The 22947-nt window shown below is 42.3% G+C and overlaps 1 protein-coding gene across 1 annotated transcript; it reads left to right on the forward strand.

The window, feature by feature from the left end:
* The first annotated feature begins 146 nt into the window (after positions 1-146).
* On the forward strand, positions 147-22127 carry tbc1d9 (TBC1 domain family, member 9 (with GRAM domain)). The gene is made up of 21 exons (XM_005456936.4): positions 147-939; positions 7859-7969; positions 10144-10262; positions 10707-10935; positions 11182-11443; positions 11541-11748; positions 13197-13403; positions 13478-13642; positions 13752-13902; positions 15583-15797; positions 15887-16004; positions 16079-16364; positions 16525-16654; positions 16857-16955; positions 17123-17191; positions 17680-17920; positions 18090-18155; positions 18521-18607; positions 19799-19867; positions 19996-20099; positions 20185-22127. Exons 1-21 carry the CDS (start codon positions 819-821, stop codon positions 20968-20970), a joined length of 3843 nt encoding a protein of 1280 aa, XP_005456993.1. The 5' UTR covers positions 147-818; the 3' UTR covers positions 20971-22127.
* Positions 22128-22947: the final 820 nt, after the last annotated feature.

The raw sequence follows: 22947 nt of genomic DNA on the forward strand, positions 1-22947 counted from the left end.
TAACAAAACTCTATTTTTTGTTTTGTTTTTTGTTCGGGGTTTTCTTAAGGTTACAAAAGCAAAACTACAATAAACAATGTGAGTTTGTAGAAACAATAACACGCTCTCTCGGTATTTCCTTGTGCGTCTCCACCTCCTCCCGCTGACGTCGCGCGCTCCGTGACGCGCTTTATTTTGCGTGCGGCAGCAGCTTCAGCTGACACGGAGAGGAGGACCGCGGCGTTATTGTCGTTTCATTTGTACAAGTGTCGCCTGACCTGAGCACGCGGACGTGGACTTCGCGGCCGAAAGGACCATATAGACCGTACCGTGGTGACTGTGTCGTGGGTTTCTCTGCGAGCAAGACTGAATCGCACCTGCCGCCGAGCATGGTCAACAAAGACTGATCAGCACTGCGCCTGTGTGCGCCCACAAACAGAGCCGAGGCTGCACACGATTCCTCAAAGACATCTGTTTGTTTAAAAGACCTCCGTGGGCTCAGGAGGCTGCTGCTGCAGGAGAAGGTTTGCGTGCACGAAATGTGAAGTCTGGACTTGGATGTTGCAGGCCGAACCCGACCGATCCGCGCCTGCCAGGTTTAATTATAGCACGCTTGCTTGCGCTTCTTTTTGCTCTGATATCCAATACTAGATCCTGCAGCTGCTCGAGAGACGATCAGGCCTTCATCGATCTTTTAATGATCTAAAAATAATAACACAATCTAAACACAATCACACGTCCCGGTAAGACCAGTTTGACGGTCACCGTCAGCAGTCCCGGGGGTTCGATGTCCCCATAAAATAATAAATAATAATAATAAAAATAATAAAAACAGCAGCATGTGGGTCACTCCCGAAGATGTGTTACTCGCTGGCGCGTTATGGATCACCGAGAGAGCGAACCCGTATTTCATCCTCCAGAAACGGAAGGGCCACGGGGATGGAGGCGGAGGACTGGCGGGTGAGTACCATATTTTGTAAGCTGTTGTCATGACTCCGTAAGGGGGAAAAATCCAGTATTTCGTGTAAATTTGGGAAGAGAAAAAGGTCAGGTGATGGTCAGCTGCACGGTGACAGTTTGTCAGGCTTAACCGCAGGTCGATGCTGGACGGCAAAAAATAAATGAATAAAATGGAAGAGCACGTGACCAAGCAGCTGCCAGACGGCCTTTCACCTGGTCGCGTCTTCCAGGGAGAAAAGCTGAGCCTGCTGCTCTCACAGACCTCCTTCATGCCGGTGACAAACTGTGACCCAGAGCGCTGACATCACACAGAGGGGGGGGCAAAGAGCAGATCCTACAGTGCATGGGATCTACTGTCTGCTTACACAGCTTTCCTCCCCCACCCACCCATATTGGAGGTCATAATATGGTTTAAAATTTCTCAGGGTGTTCCTGCCTGCAGTGGAAATTAGATTCCAGCCATCACAACAACAACAACTATTGCAACTGTGGTTTCAGCTGTGCAGCTGCTAATGGCTGTGAAGCCTCAACAACAGTGAATCTGTTTGAGTCTGTTTGCTTGCTCATGCTGAATCATTCCCCCTGCTTCCTTTTCTCACTCTTCCTCCTCCTCCTCCCTCCTTGCTTGTTCCATCCAAAATGGGTCAAGCAGGAGGCACAGGAGAGGGACAGGTTATGGTGATGGCAGGATATGTGTTTTATTTAACAGAATAGAACATAAAGAAGGCTGTTTTACATAGTTTTGGTACATGAAGGATATTATAGATTAAACTGTCTGGGTCCTGGGTCCCAGACAGTTTAAGCATTGCAGGTCTTTAGAAATGCTGCCCACATCTGTACTGTGTGTGATGATTCTGTGATGAAATACTAGCATTCAAATTAGTTCAGGGCATGTGTTTCATATAAGAGCATCTTAAACAGCTGTTCAGACTCCTTGTGATCCAGAGCTGAAGAGAAAGTGATGCTTTTGTCAGTAATCAGTGTTCATCAGCTCTGCTTCTGTCCCCCCGCCGAGAAGTTCTCACTGTCTATCAGTCAGTGTCACCGCCCACTGAGCTCTAACACCTCGAACTGTGACATGACTGAAATCTCTGAGGACCACTATGACTGAGGAGTAGGTGAGGCGGGGGCCAGTTTCAACTGTTATTAAGTAAAAGGCGGTGAGGTACATCCTGGATGTCTGACGCAGAGTGACAGACAACCACAGATTTTCACATTCACACCTTCAGCCTTTGAACACAATTAACACGATAACTATCCTGCACGAGCAGTTTAGCTGTAATGAGCGACACAGGAGTTAAATTCATGCATGCCTTCAGTGTTTTCAGATAAACACAGTGCTCGGCTAATCAAGTTTTAGTTTCACCTCGGAGTGTAGTACAGCGAAATGTATTTGCTTCAAACACTGAGGGGCTGTGTAACACAGAGGCTGCACAGATAATCAGTCCTACTGATGACGCTCCCACAAAAGTAGTAAAAATGTAATTGTGTTACGGTCCAAGATGAAACTAAAACTTAATTGGCCGGCTTTTCTTCTTTTCCTGTGTCGGCTGAGTGCATCTGGAGTCATTAGAGCCGCATGAACGTGTAGCATAATTGTCGTCCTTGGACAAATGATCGTCTTGTGAATTTAAAATGACAAATCCCACCTTACACGTCTTAATAGTGGCTCCATTTAAAAATCTTTAGAGATTTTCACAACACAGCAAGATTTTGTGTTGCATTGATTTGCTGTTATTATCTGGTGGATCGATGTTACAGTGAATTTCCTGACTATGTAGTACAGAAACCAGTTTTAGGCAGAATAAGGAGAGTTTAATGCATTTTTAACCCAGTCTAATAAATTAAATGCAAATAAAGAGATGCAAGTATTTTAGCAAAATATCTGATTGCAGGCAGATTTGTGTCATCTCATCACCATTTCCCAGCCTTATTCCCATAAAGGAGGCCGGTAAACATTAGGGTTCTTCTCAATTCCAGAAAAAGACAAACGATTACAAATTTAGACACTAATATTGGTAATATGACCTGCTATCTTATTGATAATTAGACCTGCTGCCTTCTCTTCTCGGTCTCTAGTGTGTCCTTGCTGTGGCAACGCAGAATGTACTAAGTGGTGCTGGGAGATGATGTCATTTTTATGTAAAAGCTGAGCTTGCTGACTAGCATTGTGTGCAAGTTGGCACGCAGCACCCAGTGACACTGGCACTGCCCTCAGTCCTTCCAGGGGGAGGAGAAGCCATCAGCAGCACCAGACTCGAGCCTTTTACAGATCAGCATATTCATCTTGACCAAGCTGCAGCTCCCATGTTTCAGAGCTGGAGGGAGGTGGAAAATGGCAAATATGTGCCATTTGGGTTATTGGCAGCATCATAAACTTTGAGGGCCGATCCTGCACGAGCAGTTGCAGAACTTCTGCATTGTATGTAAAGAAACTGATAACTAACCCTATTTGACTAGATAAGGCTGGATACATCCAAAAGAAGAGGAAGATGTATTGTCACAGTGAGAGCCACTTTCACATCAGTTTTTCTTTCATTTTTTTTTAATCAGCATTATAAAAGACTTCTCACTTCTTCACTGTAACCCCACGAAGAGCCACTGAAGACTCAAGAAAAGCCTGTAGGATGAAACATGTTAGCCATGTGGGTGCTCATAAATGGGGTCTGTAGTGGCTAAGAATAGTAATGAGCTACTGTAAAAGGTTGGGAATCTCAGATTTACAGTGTATAAGCTGTACTTGCAGCATATGAGCTAACAGCGCTGCACATATAATGCAGACTGGGAGGAGTCTGCTCACTTCAGTGTTGAACTGTTGATGGTCACATGCTGTATAATCAGCCTTTACAGTAACAGGGTAGAATATGAAATTCAGAAAGGAAGGAAATTAAAAAAATGCACAACAAAATGTGTTTTCATCAGCTGTTAAAAGCACTGAATATGCCTATTGTGCAACTCGTTACACTATTGTAGACAGTGGTGCTTTTAGCATAAAATGACACAAAGTACAACACACTCTTTCACAACCTGATAATAAGTAAATGTTAGCCTGGTGTAAGTGTGTCGTGCCGGACAGATTCCCTTATCTTGCGCTTTAAGACGAGTCTTTGACGTGAGCAGGCAGAGAGATGTGGCGCGTGGAAAAGCAGAAGAATGTATCTAATATCTTAAATGGATGCAGTGAAACATTTCATGTGGCGAAGATAAAGATCCAGCCTTGTCTTGGCTTTCTGTTATCTGAAACGGTATTGATTGTAATTCTGGGGAAGATTGTGGCCTTTTGTTTGCTTAATAGAAAATCCCACACCAGCAGGGCCTCCGACTCTGCTCACCCAAGCAGAAAGAGGATGTAAACAATGGAAAAATGTATTTTTACCAGTGCTGTCAGCTTGGTTTCCTGTTCTTCTACTGAGTGAAACGTGTTAATGTTTCAGAGAGTGTGGTTTGTTTCCCTCTAACAATGAGGATCTCTGATTGTGTCTGAGCGGAGAAGGACAAAACATCACATGATTCGACTGTTCAGGGGACGATTGCTCCGAGTTTTCCAGCCACATGCTGGATGCTACACAGCTTCATGCTGGTTGTGCACCCACTCCTTCAGTCTGTGGAAGGAAATATCAGCGTAAAGGCATAGGTTTGATTTGGAACAAGCAGTCGCAGGAACTTTGGTTTGATGAGTTAATGCTGCCGGGGTGTGGTTTTTGGGGTTGCTTATTGTACACTTGATAAAAGATCTATCGCGATAAAGATGGTGAAATGACTGCTCTCTTGTATACAGTACCGCGCAAAGTCACAATATTCATTTCTGTAATATTTTGCTTCCAAGGAGATTGACTTTCTCTTTTTTTTCTTCTTTTTTTTTTAAAGTGCTCCAGGCTGTTCATTGAGACCCTGGCTCATTTTGAGCCCAGTCCTTCTACCTGATCATTTTTAGAGGATTTTTTTAAGCTACTTATGAATTTTCAAGCACCAGAAAAAGTAACCAACTCAAGACACGAATCTGTGTTATGTCTACACATAACAGACAACCTTTATTGTTGTAAAAGCACATCGTTTGGATCAATAAATTGGCTTATCTTGCTATGGTGTGCTTTTTGAACTTTTAAATTGAGGAGTCGAAAAAAGTGGACGACAGAATAAGAAGTGGTAGGTCTGAAAGAATATCTACAACAAATGAACAGTGTGTGAAAGTTATGTGCTTAAGTAATATGAAAAAGTCCAAAGCTGATCAATCAATCTGGTTGTCAAGAAGATCTTCAACAAACAGGGAGAAAAGGCTGAGGTATACCATACTACATTTCATTAATTTGCTGCACCTGTAGCCAACTTATGTAGCAAAGTTGAAAGAAATGAGGCGTGGCTAAAGACTTTTGCACAGTATTGTATAAAAATGAGCAAAATCTGGCCAAAAATAGCTGAACAACTGTCTTTCCTGCTGTTTGCTTTGGGTTTCACTTTGAACTGTATGAACCAAGATCAAGGTGGTCATAGAAGTTCAGTGGTCTCACCTGAGTTTCCTGCGTTAAACCTCAAAGCAGACGCCTCCTCAGGTTAAGCTATTCATACCATGCAACACAATTGAGTCTCTTTCTTTTCTTCTGTTTTTCCCCTCATCAGACTCCAGCAGTTGATACTTGGACAGTGAATTTCCCTCACATCTATTTTTGAGACAAATTACAAAATGCTGATTATTTAATACATTAAAGTCCTCTCTGAGGTCAACGTGCAAGCGTTGGTGTGAAGTGTGTATTTTTTAACCTCGTCAACGTTCTTGTGTCAAAGAGGAAGTTGTCTTCACACTCATAACAGTTTTGCTGTTTCTCTCAGCGGGGTAAACCAAAGAGTGGATTATCTCACTGGTTTCGGGGTGTATAAGACTCCAGTTACCTCTGGGTGGTTTACTGCTTTGTTCAGGCGCTTCTCAAAGTATGAGTCAGTATTTTTGTTTATTTGTCTACGTCTGGAGTTCTCAGGAAACGGCTATTACGCATGATCTGTAACATTTGGCATAAGTGTAACTAAAGAAGTACACAGAAATTATTCAGTTTTTGGTGATTTCAGTCAGGTTAAACAGGTTATTGATGAGGCTTCTTGATCTGTTCTGTTTTTGAGTAGTAAGAGGAACTGATAAGGAGGACGTTGAAAAGAAAGGCAGAGGCAGAATTTACATGAGTACAGAGATTAGAGAGCAGAGCGGTCAGTGAGTCTAATCCATGCAGATGTGCTTCTTTTATTATTGCTCTCTCTTATACTGCTTTTCCCCCATGAAAATTCGCTTCAGCTTCCTTCGTTTGTCTCGTTTCCCTCCTCCCTCTCTTGCTGTCTCTGTGACTCATACTGTGTGTGCCCTGATGAGCAGCAGAACAAAAATAACCTGTCTCTCATGGCACTTTATTTTTTTCTGTTTAATATAGTGCAAAAATCACAACAATAGACATCTCAGGACACTTTATGTTGGAAGACAAATATCGTAGAACTGATAGAAATCCAAAGACCCCCTATGAGTAAGGATTCTGCAGTGCTGGGGGGTATTTTTACCATTTTAATTTTAATGTAGGAGACATCGAGCAGAAGCAGAGTCGGGGAGGTTGCCTGTCTCTGTCATGGGTTGAGGGGGTGACTGTAGAAGAGAAAAGAAAGGCACAGACAGACAACAAACAACAAACATGGGGGGGAAAAAATCACTTTGTGCAAAAATTGATGTGTAGGTTAAAGAATAGAAAGGATGACAAGTGCTCAGTGCATCATGGGAATTCCCCCAGCAGCCTGAGCTTATAGCTGGGAAACCGAAGGACGATTCAGGGTCAGATGATCCAGCCTGAAGTATTCATCTTATGAAAAAGAAAAGTTTGAAGCTTGATCTTAAAAATAGAGAGGGTGTCTGTGTCCTGGACCTAAACTGGGAGCTGGTTCCACAGGAGAGGAGCCTGATGGCTGAAGGCTTCTGCCTCCTGTTCTACTTTTAGAAACTCGAGGAAGAAGAAGAAGAAGCCTGCAGTTTCAAGAACTCTCAAGGAGTTTGTATATGAGGAGAAGGATGTTAAATTTACTTCTGGATCCAACAGGGGAGCCAGCAAAGAGAACACAACGGTCCCTTTTAGGACTCGAGTTGCACCCATTTGGAACAACGGAAGACTTTTCAGACATCCTGATACTAGGAAATTATAATAGTCCAGCCTAGGAATAATGGAAAACCACCCCAGAAAGCCAGATAAATACAAGAAAAGTCAAAAACAAAGCAGAAGGGACCAGAATATCTTACCTTTTACTCTTATGGTAAAATAAAGCAAGCAAACCTTGGCATCCACACCCCACAGAGTGAATTCTGATCAAATCACCAGTGTTATTTTTCTAGTTTCTTTAAGATCCAAAGGCACATATAAAGGGTCTGCCTTTGTAAAGAACACTCGGAGCTCAAAAGGCAAATTTAATAGGAGAATAAACACCCTGCTGGTCAGTTGTTTTCTGCAATCTGGTAAACCAGATGGGTTCACACTAATGGGCTACAACTGACTTATAAATTATTAACTGACTTATTAACCACTATTAAAGCCTTTAGTTCATAAATGCCTCGTGTAGAATGGCTCGTATAGAACGTGTGGTTATATGCAGTCATTTCTCACCCAGGCACAATCATAACTGTCAGACCACACGTAAAGATCATGGGTGGGTATAAGGTTGAACAAGTGAAAGCGTTTAATGCAGAGCAGAAATGTTTTTACCCACAGGATGTTTTTGTTGTACTCAAACCACAAGACCTCATGGTTTTTCCCTTTTGCTTAAGCACAACAGCATGGTATAAAAATCTAAATACATGTTATTTGCATATGTTTCACATGGTTGCACATTTTTAGCAGGACTTTTGTGTTGCCGCCTAACAGACTTCTTTCTGTAATAAATGTATTCTGGGCTCTTGCAGGTTTGCTTGTTGGGACCTTGGATGTTGTTCTGGACTCGAGCGCTCGGATGGCCCCGTACAGGATCCTCTACCAGACTCCTGACTCTTTAGTTTACTGGATCATTGCTCATGGTACGTGCAGAACAACTGAAAGAAAATACAAGTATTTAAAAAAAAAAAAAAAAAAGAAAAGCAAACTTACAATTGAAAATGTATTTTGTGCACCAATTCCACACATTTTAGCATCACATATGTGGGCCACTCCACTATAGACCCATCTGCACTCCTACCACCAGCTTTCACACAGCTCAAGATTATTTACCTTGCTGCTGTCACCCATGTTAGCTGCTGAATGCAAGGTGTTACATTGTGCGCTGGTGGTTTTAAAGGATTACAGGCAAAGGTGCAAGAATCTGTGGTTTTCAGCCAATTGCTTGATGTAGTTTCATTGTGATCAGGTTCTCACAGCAGTCCAATCTGCTGCTTACCACAGACTGTGGCAGTAAATCATCCCATTTAGCGGCAATGCACTTTTTAGAAGCAGAACTCTTCTTTGCACCAATATTGAACCAAGTATGTAAATATTCCTGCGTTGGGCTAAGAAATGCATAAACACTTCTTAATAGAGCTGAACGACTTCTGAGACAGTTCATTTTAATTTTGTGTTAATTGCATTATTGATTACAATTTCCTAAAGGTCTGGAAAACTGCTGATCATAACACACAGGCAGAAGTTGGAAGCAAGTCGCAAAGAACGCCACAGACAAAAGTGAAGCCACAACTTCTGCTATAGAGACCTAATAAGCACAAACTCATAGAACTAGAGTTACATCCAGTAACTACTCTTTTCCAAGCAAACATTTTTATTATTATTCACACAAATTTCTAATCAGCCAATCACAGGTCAGCTACTCAGTGCATTTAAGTATGTATTGAGTTTATGTCAAAATGACTTGCAGAAGTTCAAACAGAGCATCAAAATTGACCAGAAGGGGGATTTAGGTGACTCTGAACAAGACATGGTTGTTGGTATCAACGGGCTGGTCTGAGTATTTCAGATTGACAGGCTACAATAACTCAAGTAACCACTTGTTACTTAGGATATGCAGAAGAGCATCTCTCGAACCTTGAAGCAGATGGACCACAGCAGCAGAAGACCACACCAGTCTGGTCAGCTGAGAACAGGGAACCGAGGCTAAACCAATTCACACAGACTGGAAAAATGTTGCCTGGTTTGATGAGATGGCAAAGTCACAATTTGGCCTAAATAACATGAAAGCATGGATCCAGCCTGTCTTGTATCAATGGTTCGGGCTGCTGATGGTTGTGTGATGGTGTGGTGGTGATTTTCTTGGCACACTTTGATTTAAACACCACAGCTTACCCAAGTATTGCTGCTGACCATTAAAACTAACTAGTACAGGTCCAGTTTTAACTCCTACACTTCACACACAGACGTGCATCCTACAGTATCTTTTGGCAGCCTTTCTGTGCACTAATACTATTCAGACATTTTATTTGTGTGCAGAGAGAGTGATATCAATTCTCCAAACTTCAGGGAGGTTAAAGAAATTAATCACATAGAAAAATGACGAGCAGGCTGCTCTGATAGCTGAGTTAATGTCACACTTAATGAAGATGAGGCATGATTGGTAAACAGGCAAATGGATTTTGTTCTGAACACGTGTAACTGCGTATTTAATTAGGTCGTTATCTACCAAATGTGATAGTACCATTTCTGCTCTCTATCTGAAATGGAGGCCTACAGAGGACTTGCTTGGCTCTGAAATGGCATTGGCTCCCCTCGCCTCTCCCTCTCCTCCCCTCCCAGTTCTTAATTCCTCCTCCCAGAGATAGCAGGCGAGTGGAGCAGCCTGGCAGACATGGCTAATGCAGTCAATGTGCACTCACTGAAGGGCTGTTTTGCAGCAGTGTTCAGGGATAATGGCCCACAGTAGCAGCCATTACTGCAATCAATTTCTCCCATGACCAGAAAGATCAGTTTTAATCTCACTGCTCAGTTCTAACTAAATTGTCATGGTGTCCTTTCTGTTTGTTTTGTTTTTGTTTTTTGTTTTTTTTAAAAAGAGCATGTAATTGTTTTTGACTTGCACGGATACCTCTGTCCTCATTTTCCTGTCTTATTAACTGCAGTGCTCTGCTGAAGAGGTAAAAATATCTACTGGGATGCTTTTAAACAAAATAGAAAGACATATTTTAAAAACGTGTGTGTGGCTTTGGGGCACAACCCTCTGTATCACTTCTGAAACATTGCGCCTTCATATGAACTGTGATTGCTTTCACAGGAACCTCCCGTAAAGAGATCACAGAGCACTGGGAGTGGCTGGAACATAACCTGCTGCAGACTCTCTCCATCTTTGAGAATGAGAATGACATTACCACGTTTGTCAAAGGAAAGGTCCAGGTAATTACTCTGACTGTACAATCATGACGTTAACTTACATTCCTACTAACGGCCAGCAGAGGGCGACTCCTGGGATTGCAGAAAGTCTATGAGAAAACAAACACACTTTCCTCTTCATCTATGACTTCACTCAACACTTTCCCGCTGAGTTTATGGTCTCAGTTGCTAGTTGCAGGTCCTATTTTATCAGGCATGGTGCATTTTGTAAATTATGTTTACATTTAAAATATGGCTTGCTTTAGATAGCAATCAAGTTTTAGTTTTATTTTTTTAACTTTAAGAAAGCTTGTTGTAAAGCAAGTCCACAACAGCAACGTGGATCTGTGGGCTGTCTGCAAAAACCCAACAGCCTTCAGAGGTTTTTGTTTAAATCGAGGTATTTACAATACACCCTAAGCATTTCACCTCATGCCTGTTGGGCTGTCTCTCTTCATCATGCTGCAGGGTATCATAGCGGAGTACAACAAGAACCACGACGTCAAAGAAGACGATGACACAGACAAGTTCAAGGAGGCTAGCGCTAAGTTTCGTAAACTGTTTGGGATGCCCGAAGAGGAGAAGCTGGTCAACTATTACTCCTGCAGCTACTGGAAGGGAAAGGTGCCTCGGCAGGGATGGCTCTACCTCAGCATCAACCACCTCTGCTTCTATTCGTACTTGCTGGGAAAAGAAGGTTGGACATTACCCAACTGTACTGTCTTCACTATGGTCATGTTTATCAAAAGGACTTCGACCTGCAGAGATCTGAACAAGTCTTTTCAAGATTATATTAGTCTGAAACACTGTTGTGCATTAAGCCACTATACTTTTCTTATGTTCTTTGAAGATATAGCCTTAAGCCATATATTTAGGGCTACTTTAGTCCACTGATATTAAAAGTATATCCTGTTTTTTGGGGGGCTTTTTTTCTTACTTTCAGTCAAACTGGTGGTGCGTTGGGCAGATATCACCCAGCTGGAGAAGAGCGCCACCCTTCTTCTGCCTGATGTGATCAAGGTGAGCACGCGCACCAACGAGCACCTCTTCTCCGTCTTCCTCAACATCAATGAGACTTTCAAGCTAGCGGAGCAGCTGGCCAACATCGCCATGCGGCAGCTGCTCGACAACAAAGGCTTTGAGCAGGACCGCTCGCTGCCCAAGCTGAAGAAGAAATCACCCAAGAAGGTCTCAGCACTGAAGAGGTAGGTCCTGGTGCAGAGCATTACTGCTTCTTTGCTTTTAGAACTACTGAATATCTACAAGTTTCTGTTATCTTATGTGAGAATTTTCATCTTTCAGAGATCTGGATGCGAGAGCTAAGAGCGAGCGCTACAGAGCGCTCTTCCGTCTGCCCAAAGATGAAAAACTGGACGGTCACACAGACTGCACCCTGTGGACTCCCTTTAACAAGATGCACATCCTGGGACAGATGTTTGTTTCCACCAACTACATCTGCTTCACCAGCAAGGAAGAGTCGCTGTGTAGCCTCATCATCCCCCTACGCGAGGTGAGTCGTTCTGTTTATTAACAGCTTCAAAAAATAAAAATAAAAGCAAGAAAAACAGCAGATCTTGAAAATCAGACCCACAACTTTGAGCTCAAATAAGCAGCTTGACAGTCGTTTATCTGACTGATATTGGTGCGGTGGGGGGGCTGTCACTTCCCATCTGCTCTTAAACACAGTGTGTACATAATGCAGCTGTCATGCTGAATCACTGTCATCCATTTCGTTTACACAGAGCTGTAGACTGTGGCGTTTTAGCCATTTATGAGTCATTTTCTGTATTTGTGTATAGATTCGTCACTAAGTTCTAGCTAGTTTCAAATGTCAGAACCTCGCTTAGAGGATGTGAGGAGAGTGGAGAGTCCCAGGTATGTAACGCCAGCTATCAGCCACCTAAATGGATCCCTAGGCACCTCAGCCCCGACCCCGTTCCTCAGTAGGTCACATCATGGGGTAAGGCAAGGTCTCGCTGTGGTTTCACACTTAACCCCCCGTAATGACCCACACATTTATTTCTTAACTTGACTCATTTGATGACTCACATGGTCAATAGTGGGACAGTGACCTCAGACGGTGTCCAAAGGGACAATCCCCACTGAAGGTAAAATACCTAGAAATCTCCCCTATTTGTTACCCATCAGCCATAAAAGGCTGATGATTTATTGTCGTCACCCCGCGGTGTGGTTGGGTGGGCGGCATGGACATGAATACGTTTTAAAGAAATACTCTGCTTTAATGTTTCCCTGTTTAATCAGTTATAATTATATCTGATGTCAGTCTTCACTGACAGACGGTGGCTCTCTTACAGCCATAGCTGATGAGATGTCTTTTCCATTGTGGATCTGTCTCATTGTGCAACTGGAATTTGATTCGGATCTGGCTTACTATGAAAACTGTATCTTTGGATGGATCTGATGGATTTCGATTGGTCAACATTTAATGACTGAATCACAGACTTTAAACAAAGTTTAGCATGAAGTGTTGCATTTAAAAAAAAAGTTACTTTAAACTGCATTTAATGCCATTTTGGAGACTTAAAGTCATTGCAGCCTCATCAAATATTCGCATCATCTCCAAGATCCAACTATTCCAGACATTTTTCCATCAGTGTGACCAATTACAATAATACAAATTGTGTTATGTGTCTAAAGTGCAATTTAAACAGTAAATGCTTCAGAGTAACTGACCGACACCTGCCTTACTGTAATACAGCTCTAAAAATGTAAAATATAGATTTAATTCTGAGCTGATAATAAATCTGCTGTTTGAAAGCAAATTGAAATGAATATTAAATCTGTAAGTGACTAAATGGTGCATTTCTAGCAGATGTAAGAAATGTAAATGCTAATCCTCTGTGACTCCCCATAGCTGCATACATGGAGAAATATGTGCAGGTAAAAAACATTGTTTGGTCTTTGTTGCTCTAAAATCTTACTCCCGGCATCCTGCAGGTGACCATCGTGGAAAAAGCAGACAGCTCCAGTGTGCTGCCCAGCCCGCTCTCCATTAGTACCAAGAATCGCATGACCTTTCTGTTTGCTAACCTGAAGGACCGAGACTTCCTGGTGCAGAGGCTATCTGACTTCCTGCAGCAAACCACCTCTAAGACTTACCTGGAAAAAGAACTCACTAGCAGCCTGAACAGCTCAGATGATGAGGTAGGTAGTTTCATTCGGACACTGTGACATTGTCCAGGTGAAAGCTTCAAAGCCTGAATAAGATTTATCTCCAGGTTTACTCCCAGCATGGATCCCTGCTGTCCAGCAGCCCTCAGCACAGTCTGGGCTCAGAAGGCGAGCGTAAATTTAACCTGAACGACAGCAGCGTGCCCACAGCCACACAAGCCCTCATGACCATGTATCGTCGCAATTCCCCGGAAGAGTTTAATCCGAAGCTGGTGAGATAAATTGTGTCATCACTTTTTCAATTTGTTTTTTGCATGATAATTAACCTGCAAGGAGGATTGATGCTAGCTGCATGTAAACATTTGTTGCTTTCCCAATCAGGCGAAGGAGTTCCTGAAGGAGCAGGCATGGAAGAACCACTTTACCGAGTACGGACAGGGAGTGTGTATGTACCGCACAGAGAAGACGAAGGAGCTCGTTCTCAAGGGGATTCCCGAGAGTATGAGAGGAGAGCTCTGGCTGCTTTTCTCCGGTGAGGAAATGTTCAGAGTGGCACAAATTAGAGCCCGACCGATATTTGGTAGTTTAAAGATCTGATATATTGGTCGATAACTTTTTTCTTTTTCTTTTAGACCCTCAAAATAAATGTGTAACATAAAAAATTTATTATATGTAGTTACTGATGGGTGCTTACTACGATAATAAGACAAAGGAGTTTAAAAAATGTTTTTTTTTTTAAGGTCACAAGTCAATGGATGACTCCTTTAGGCTCTGTTTGGATCAGCTGATTGTCGTTTTTGTGGCTTTCTAAACCCCAGTTGCCAAGGGGAAGTTGCAGAGTGCCCTCAGGTGGTAAAACTGTGCAACAACAACACTCGTAACAATAGCGGTTATCGATACTGATACAATGTATCGGCAAATGGCTGATATCAGTCTGATTGTAGCGCAAGCAACAAATGAATAAATGGTACACTGTACCTGAGAGGCCTCACATCAGAGTTTAGTTTTAAACCTTTTTTTGTTTTACAAACTTAGAAAATTTTAGCGTTTTCCTGTGTTTTTTAATGACTGGTGCTCTGATTAATTTGCTAAGCACTGTTTGTTAATGTAGCTGATTTTGATGTGCACAGTGATAGTTTCTAAGAAAATAATCAGCCACACATTTAAATAAATGTACAAATTATCATTCTGGGATTGAAACTTTGGTCTGATTATCAGAGTAAATATGGTTTAGAGATCTTTTTTTCATTCTTTTTTTGGGAGGGGGGGTCTGAAAATCGATCTCAGATCTCATTTGAATTTGTGTGGAAAAGCTTGAAAAGCATTTTCCGTGCACGCTTGAAGACGAAGCTTCCAATGCTTCAGATTACACAAGGCTTCTAACTGTCACAACTTGTTACATGTTCAGGTATGCACTTGCTCCAGACTTTCCTGTTTGCAAGCTTGCGCTCATCCTCACCTGCTCGGAGTCTGGCCACGAGCAGCAGCAGCTCCTCCTCCTCTCTATGACCTACTTGTTACTGCTGAAAGGAGTTTTCCTCACGGCAATCTGTCCCGAGACGACAATTTACCGTGCTCTATTGAATCATTCAGCTGTTGCCAAAGTGCGTCTCATTTTAGAACAAATGGTTAAAAACCAGTTTGGCGAGGCTCTATTCTGGGGCAAATTCCAATAAGCATGTTTAATGAAGTATGTGCACAGAGACATTACAGGTCCGTGAGGACTTTGATGTGTGTAATTGTGCTGCAAATTTATTCAGATGACTTGGAGGCCAATTGTAAACCTACAAATGGGTCTCTGAGCTACAGTATGTGCACGCCAAATAAGAATAATTTATATTACAGACAGTTTTTTGTTGTTGTTGTTCATTTACTCAAATCAGGTTTAAAATCGGAGCTATGATGATTATACAATCAGTTGAAATATATTATATGATGTTTGTGCTGCTATTTTTGTTTGTTTTTTAAATTATTCATTAATGCATTTGGTTGTTCAGCTGTTGTAATTCCATTTGTCTGGGATCGAGAGAGTACAGCTGTCGTCACACACCTAAAAGATGTATTAGATTATTTAAGTTTATAAGTAAATATATTAGATCACTTACCTCTTCATGAGCAATCACTGAATCAGAAATAGATTTGGCATAGCTTGGCTGCCCTACTGTGTTTTTCTTATCTTCCAACCTTTAATTCTCGCGTTTGTCTTTCACAGGAGCGATCAACGAGATGACCACCCACCCTGGGTATTACGAAGACCTGGTGGAGAAATCGATGGGCAAATACAACCTGGCAACAGAGGAGATTGAGCGGGACCTGCACCGCTCTTTACCCGAGCACCCCGCCTTCCAGAACGAGATGGGCATCGCTGCCCTGCGCAGGGTCCTCACTGCCTACGCGTTCAGGAACCCCAACATCGGATACTGCCAGGTGCTCGCATGCTTGCTTTTTCTTGGAGTGGCAGAAAAATCTGCAGTCCTTGACAATGCTTGATTTCTTCTTCTTCTTCGATTCCACAGGCCATGAATATTGTTACGTCAGTGTTGCTGCTTTACGCTAAAGAAGAGGAGGCTTTTTGGCTGCTGGTGGCGCTCTGTGAGAGGATGCTGCCTGACTACTACAATACCAGAGTTGTGGGTCAGTATATGGATGTTATGTTCTCTCCATTTCACTTTTGTTTTCTGTTTATTTAACATTATTTTCTTGTACAGGAGCTCTGGTCGATCAGGGTGTGTTCGAGGAGCTGGCCCGTGAGTACATTCCTCAGCTCTACGACTGCATGCAGGACCTTGGTGTCATCTCCACCATTTCGCTCTCCTGGTTCCTCACCCTCTTCCTGTCCGTCATGCCGTTCGAGAGCGCGGTGGTGGTGGTCGACTGTTTCTTCTATGATGGAATCAAAGTCATTTTTCAGCTGGCGCTTTCCGTGCTGCACGCCAACATCCACCAGCTGCTGGGCTGCAAGGACGATGGGGAGGCCATGACCGTACTGGGGAGGTAAGAAAAGACAAAGCGCTTCCTTTTTATTCAGTGATTTTTTTCTAGTGCTTCTTTATCAGTAATCATTGTTAGTTTTAATATGTTTTAAACACATCAATCAGCCATGATTATCATTTTTGACACCTTTTTAAAAAAAAAAAAAACTTGTCTATTGCAGGTATCTGGACAGCGTGACCAATAAGGACAGCACCCTCCCTCCCATCCCTCACTTGCACTCTTTACTCACAGACAATGGAGAACCACACCCAGAGGTGGACATCTTCAAACTCGTGCGCAGCTCCTACGAGGTATTAAAACTGGACTATGAAGCGTGTTTCCAAGTTTGGTTTTTGTTCTCTGAATGCTCTCCGAAGATATGAACTTGGAATTTTATGGGATTTGTTTGGACTTCTACCTGCTAATTTCATCCAATTATCTTTTATGTTTGCTGTAATAACATCGTTTTACCACAGCCAAGCTGACCTATTTCACTTTATCCCTTTCTGTCAGAAATTTGGCTCCATTCGTGCCGACGTGATTGAACAGATGCGTTTCAAACAGAGACTGAGGGTCATCCAAACCATTGAAGATACAACTAAACGCAATGTGGTGAGGACATCATCTTACTGAATCTGGAATTAAGTAAATGTGTTGAGAGGTTTTTAATTGTTTCCGTTGGGCAGAATGCCAGTAGAGTAATCTCATCGTCTGCCCTACATTTACACTGAACTTCATTTTCTCTCTTCTATATTTAATTTGGTTATATAATGTTTCAGGTCAGAACCATTGTAACAGAGACTGACTTCAGTATTGATGAGTTGGAGGAGCTCTACGTGCTCTTCAAGGTGAGTTAAAGACAGATCCAGTGACTATAGATTTAAGATGTGCTTACAGTTTGCCTATACCACAGGCCTGTGTAGTAGAGGTGGGCCGATCGCTGCAAATATCAGTAACATCGATACCAATACTGGTATTGGATTGATACTAGCACAATAGGGCCAATACCTTGTTTCTCTCCAAGTTCAGTATGTAGTCTGCTGAATTGTGTTAAATACATTAATCTTAAGAGGGGGTAGTGAAAAAAATATACCTCAAACATGCATTATGAAAAATGTCCCAAGCTTTTTTTGTTGACTGTCACGTCCATTTTATTTGTAGCCTGTAGCACTGGCTACAGTTGACCCAATGAGCTTTAGAGGCAGATACATTTACACTCAAAGTCTCCGATAAACCCAGGTTCAAAATACATGAGAAGGTATAAGATGCGGTTTTTTTCTCTTTTTTTTAAACTAATTATCGTTTCGTTTTTAACTCCTCTTTCTAATTTCTTTAGGCGGAGCACCTAACCAGCTGTTACTGGGGTGGGAGCAGCAACCCCACAGAGCGCCATGACCCCAGCCTGCCGTACCTGGAGCAGTACCGCATCGACTTGGAGCAGTTTAAGGGTCTCTTCAACCTGCTGTTCCCTTGGGCCAATGGAGCCCATTCGGAGCCCCTGGCTGTACGCTTCTTCCATCTTCTTGACCAAAACGCAGATGCCCTCATCAACTTTAGAGAGTTTATCACTGGTTTGGGTAGGTACAGTAAGCTTTTAATCAATTATTTTTTCTTAATATTATCTCTATACAGTTAACAGCTTATAAAATAAGTGATGATGCTCAGCTGGCAAAATGGTGTTTTAGCCTGTTTTTGTAATTTGGAGGTGTAATGTGGCAGATCTCTAAAGCTTTTGGTTGTTTGTAGGTGTTCTGTGTCACGGGGACCTCACTGAGAAGCTGAAGTTGCTCTACAAGATGCATGTCCTCCCTGGTGAGTGTGTTTGGATTCATTGCGGTGAACTTAGAAAGTCTGAAAATGATTTTATACTAGCTGTACAGAAAATGGGAAAGAGAAATTGGTATGCTTCTTGCTTTTTTTCTCTCCATTTACTGTGGAAATTGCTTTTTTTTTTAAGGGCCGGCTTTAAGAACCCCCCTGTTAATATAAATTATACCCTGAAAGCTTTCAGTTTAATGCGCGCTTAGTTCTGGATTTTAATAACATTTTGTCATAGAAACCAAAGGTCCATTATTCGTGCATTTAACTAGTCTGGAGCAGTTGTTTTAAGCTTTTATTGTCCGATCCCACATGCTGAGGATATCAAGTTAAATTCTAAATCCTAACTTCTTTATCAGAAATGATTCATGAACAAGAAGAACCCGACTCTGCATTTGAAGCCACTCAGTACTTCTTTGAAGACATCACTCCAGAAACATCCATCGGTGAGGTTTAGTTCTTTTTGTTGGGATTTAGATTTGTTTTTGCATGAGGAATTATGCTGCACAATGATGATGACTTGGCATGGTTCTCATGATATTTGCACGAGTGAAACTTCTGTTGTGGTAGTCACGTGATCCTCACATCATGTGATTTGCAAGTGATAGTGTGGTTGTATTATCTTTGGAACCACAGGCTTTGGATGCACATTGTGCACACTGGCAGTTATGAAGGAACAGCAACACAAATGAAAGTTTACACATGTGTGTTTCAGCAGGTGGAGCATCCATCAAGTTGCCCCAGTTATACAATCTATTAGATCAAAAGCTGTTGGGCATATGAAAAAAACTGCTGTATAAATGCATGTGAATGAGGCTTGTAGTAAGAAAGCACGTCAAGCTCAAATAGAGTAGAAAAGCGCTAAATAAGAACTATACCACTGTGTGAGTGAGTGAAGGTCCACAGCATTATGCTGTTTTTGAATATGTAGAGCATGAGTCTCTTAGCTATTATGAAGTTTGGAGAAGTACACGGGCGCAGATCAAATCCGTGGTCAAATGACTTAGTGGTAACTTTCTAGTGCGTATACTTGTCTGCAGTCTTGTGAAAAAGAGTTTCCATCGGCCTCTATGCAGCTCTGTAAAATAAGAAGTTTTGTTAATGCAGTGCCGTAGAAAAAGACTGAAAAAGTGTAGCTTGTCTGGAAGGGTTGCCAGGAGAAAGCCTCTTTATCTCTAAATAGAACATGACATAATGCCTTAGGTTTGCAAAGGCCGATCTGAACAAACTGCAAGAGTCCTGGAACAAAGTCCTTTGGTACCATGTTTAGCGAAAGCCAATCAGAGCATATGAGCAAAAACACCTCATACAAACTGCCAAGCACGGTGGTGGAGGGCTGATGATCTCAGTTTGTTTTGCAGCAGCAGGACCATAGCACCTTGTAGTATGTAGTATTGTAGACCCAAATGTGAGGCTGTCTGTTTGACAGCTAAAGCTTGTCAGAAATTAAGTCATGCAACAGCACAATGACCCCAAGCACAGCAGAAAATCTACAACAGACTGACTGAAAAAGAAAAGAATCAATGAGTCACAAAGGCTCAGTCAAACTCCGGACTACTAATGCTGCTACATGCTTCTTTTTTTTTCTATAAAATTAGAATTTGTAACCAGACCTCAACCTTCCTCTTTCTTCTCAGGCCATGACTCAAAGTGCAGAAATGAGAAGGATGATGGTTTTGTCAGAGTGACATTCAAAACTGAAAAAGGTAAATAACATGGTCATGTTTATTACTGCATTATTCTTCCATCACCACATTGAAAGGACTCTTAGATTTTCTTTAAAAAAGTATGATTTAAGCTGGTGAACGATCACATTCTTTGTGTATTTCTGCAGTGAAGAAACTGAACACTCCTGATTACCGCCATTACCTGAAACTGTGGAACCAGGAGATGAAACCTAAACGGGAAAACACAAAAGACCTGCCGAAACTGAACCAGGTGAGACTTCATTTGCTGCACAGATGACTCAGCAGTGTGAAAACACAGCCATCGGTGACCTGTTTTTAATGTGTCTGTCCTGCAGAGCCAGTTCATCGAGCTTTGCAAGACCCTTTACAGCATGTTCAGTGAAGATGTGGCGGAGCAAGAGCTCTATCACGCCACAGCAACGGTCACCAGTCTGCTGCTGGAAATGGGAGAGGTGGGAAAGCTCTTCTCCTCCTCTTTCAGAAAGGACCACAACCAGGAGGGGAACTCGGAGCCGAGCGTGTGCATGAGAGACGTTTTAGATCCTAAAGGCACCCACGAGGTCCAGGAGCTGGGGGACATTTTTGTCCCTGCAGGTCTTGAGAATAAGCCGAGCCCCTGTGAGGAGGGAAAGGGGGATGAAGACAGCGAGCAGCTGCCCCCTATGCAAGACATCAAGCTTGAGGACTCGTCCCCTAAAGACACGGGCACTTCCTCGGCTATGCTCATCTCAGATGACGAAACCAAAGATGACACTTCAATGTCATCTTACTCGGTGCTCAGCGCGGGCTCTCACGAGATGGACGAGAAGCTGCAGTGCGAGGACATCGCGGACGACACAGTGCTGGTGCGCAGCGACGGCGGCTCAAACGGCGAGAGAAGCAACCGGCCTCTCGGCGGGGGGCCTCACGACAGAGGCCTGCCTCACAGCACGAGCATCGACAAAGACTGGGCCATCACGTTCGAGCAGTTCCTGGCTTCCGTCCTCACCGAGCAGGCTCTCGTGCGGTACTTTGAGAAGCCAGTGGACGTGGCCGCTCGCATAACCAACGCCAAGAATGCCAAGAAAGTCGGGCGCCCCCTGTTGTCAACAAGTGACTATGAGATCTCACTGTCTGGGTGAGGAGTTATCACTAAAGAACTGTCCTAAAAGGAAAACAAGATTATAAGTCAGTGATGTTTTGTAAGGAGAATGAAGGTAAGCGCGTGTGTGTGTGTGTGAGTAATAGCTGAATGAATGCGACCAAAAACCTCTCTTAGCAATGTATTTTAAAATAAATTAAAGACTTTTACAACAATCACTAGACTCTGTCCAGCTGAGAAGGAACAAAACATGAATATTATGGTTTGCTCAGATGAAATCCACGTGTACGTCATAGCTGTACTTTATAAAATATCACGCATAGGTGTTAATACTGTAATCTCTAGTACTCTTAGGCTATGTAGATGTAAATGTCAGTACAGTTCCAAACTGGGACATCAATAGTCTACGATCACCTAACGTTATATCTGATCAAACTGTTGCTTCCTTACTTTACGAATTCCATTGGCTGCTAATGAAGACATTTCTTTCTTTCTCAGTGGATGAAAATGTGAAAAACACAAAAGAAACAGTTTCCATGTAACCTCTTTTCAGCACCTCTATAAATTTAACACAGTGTGTCACTTTGGCAAATTTCGTATGCATATTTGTATCTTCCGTGATGTTAGCTTTCAAAATAAGGTCCCTTTAAAAGCCCCAGTTCATTTTATCCAGTTATAATAACTAGTAGGAACCAACCTGTATAATTAAACTAATAAAAATAATGATGGGGAAAGGCGAAAAAATGATCCACATACACAGTTTTTCTTTCTTTCTTTCTTTCTTTTTTTTAATTGAGAAGAAATCCAGTCATGCCTCGTTACTACAGACAAAAGTGTTGGTTGATGGTTCAGGAACTCAAAACAAGTTGTGTGTTCAAGGAAAAAAACGAGTACACTAAAATGCCGTTAAGAGCCTGCACTCTTTATGTTTACAGCAAAATCCACTAAGATATATTTCCTTGCCTTCAGGCTAGCTGTTTTGTTTTTGCTTTTTCAAAACTTTTTTATCTTTATGCTGTGTACATTTTTACGTTGCTTTTTTTTTTCTTTTTTTTTTTAAATTAAAGTTGTTTTTATGTGAATACTTTCAATTGTAAATGCCCAGTGTTGAGTTTATTACTCTGGGTTCTGATGCATTGTATATCACTCCATCTTATTAAAGTTACAGTTTGAATGGTTCAACGCTGCACAGTAAAATGCCTCCAGTCTTTGTTCTTTCACTGACCTCATATTACTGAGCGCCTACAGTCTGAAAACAAGAAGTGATGCTGCCATCTGGTGGAAGATTGGTTAACATGCTGATCTCCATTAATAACACCAACTGCATCATCAAAGGGCTGTTCATACACTCGCTGGACACTTTATTAGGTATCCTAGTACTGGTTTAGATCCCCTTTAGTCTTCAAAGCTGCCTCAATTCTTCATGGCAGAGATTCAAGAATATGCTGGAAACATTCCTCACAGATTTTGGTCCGTGTTGAGATGATGGCATCACACAGCTGATCCATGATCTGAATCTTTTGTTCCACCTAATCCCAAAGTTGCTCTGCTGAACTGAACTCTACTGTGCTGTGGCCTTCACGGTCACCAAACTCTGGCATTTCTGACCAGAGTACTGCTGCTCGCTGAATATTTTCTCTTTTTTTATCTGTAAAGCTTAGAGATGGCTGTGTGGGGAAAATCGCTGAAATAATGTTGGTAACAGATTACTGTACTACTCTGTGCAGCTGGATTGTTCGGTGTTTTTGATTGTCTGTGGTGAAAGAGTACATGAATGTGTACTCTTTTACTCAGTTACAGTTCGTCTCTTTCTCCCTCCTGGACCACACACAGTGGGGCTGTGGCCGAGGTTAACCAATCACAGCTCACTGAGCTCATTTACAACAGGACTTTCTGCTGATTGTGGGGACTGTCTCTTCTCAGACGCACGATAGAGCTATAAATAATTAATCTATTAGAATTTGTTTTCTTCAGGCTGCCATGGAAGACATTTTATTTGTATTTTCTTACACTCCCT

Source organism: Oreochromis niloticus, linkage group LG6 (assembly GCF_001858045.2).
Source record: "Oreochromis niloticus isolate F11D_XX linkage group LG6, O_niloticus_UMD_NMBU, whole genome shotgun sequence".
In the NCBI taxonomy this organism is placed as follows: domain Eukaryota; kingdom Metazoa; phylum Chordata; class Actinopteri; order Cichliformes; family Cichlidae; genus Oreochromis; species Oreochromis niloticus.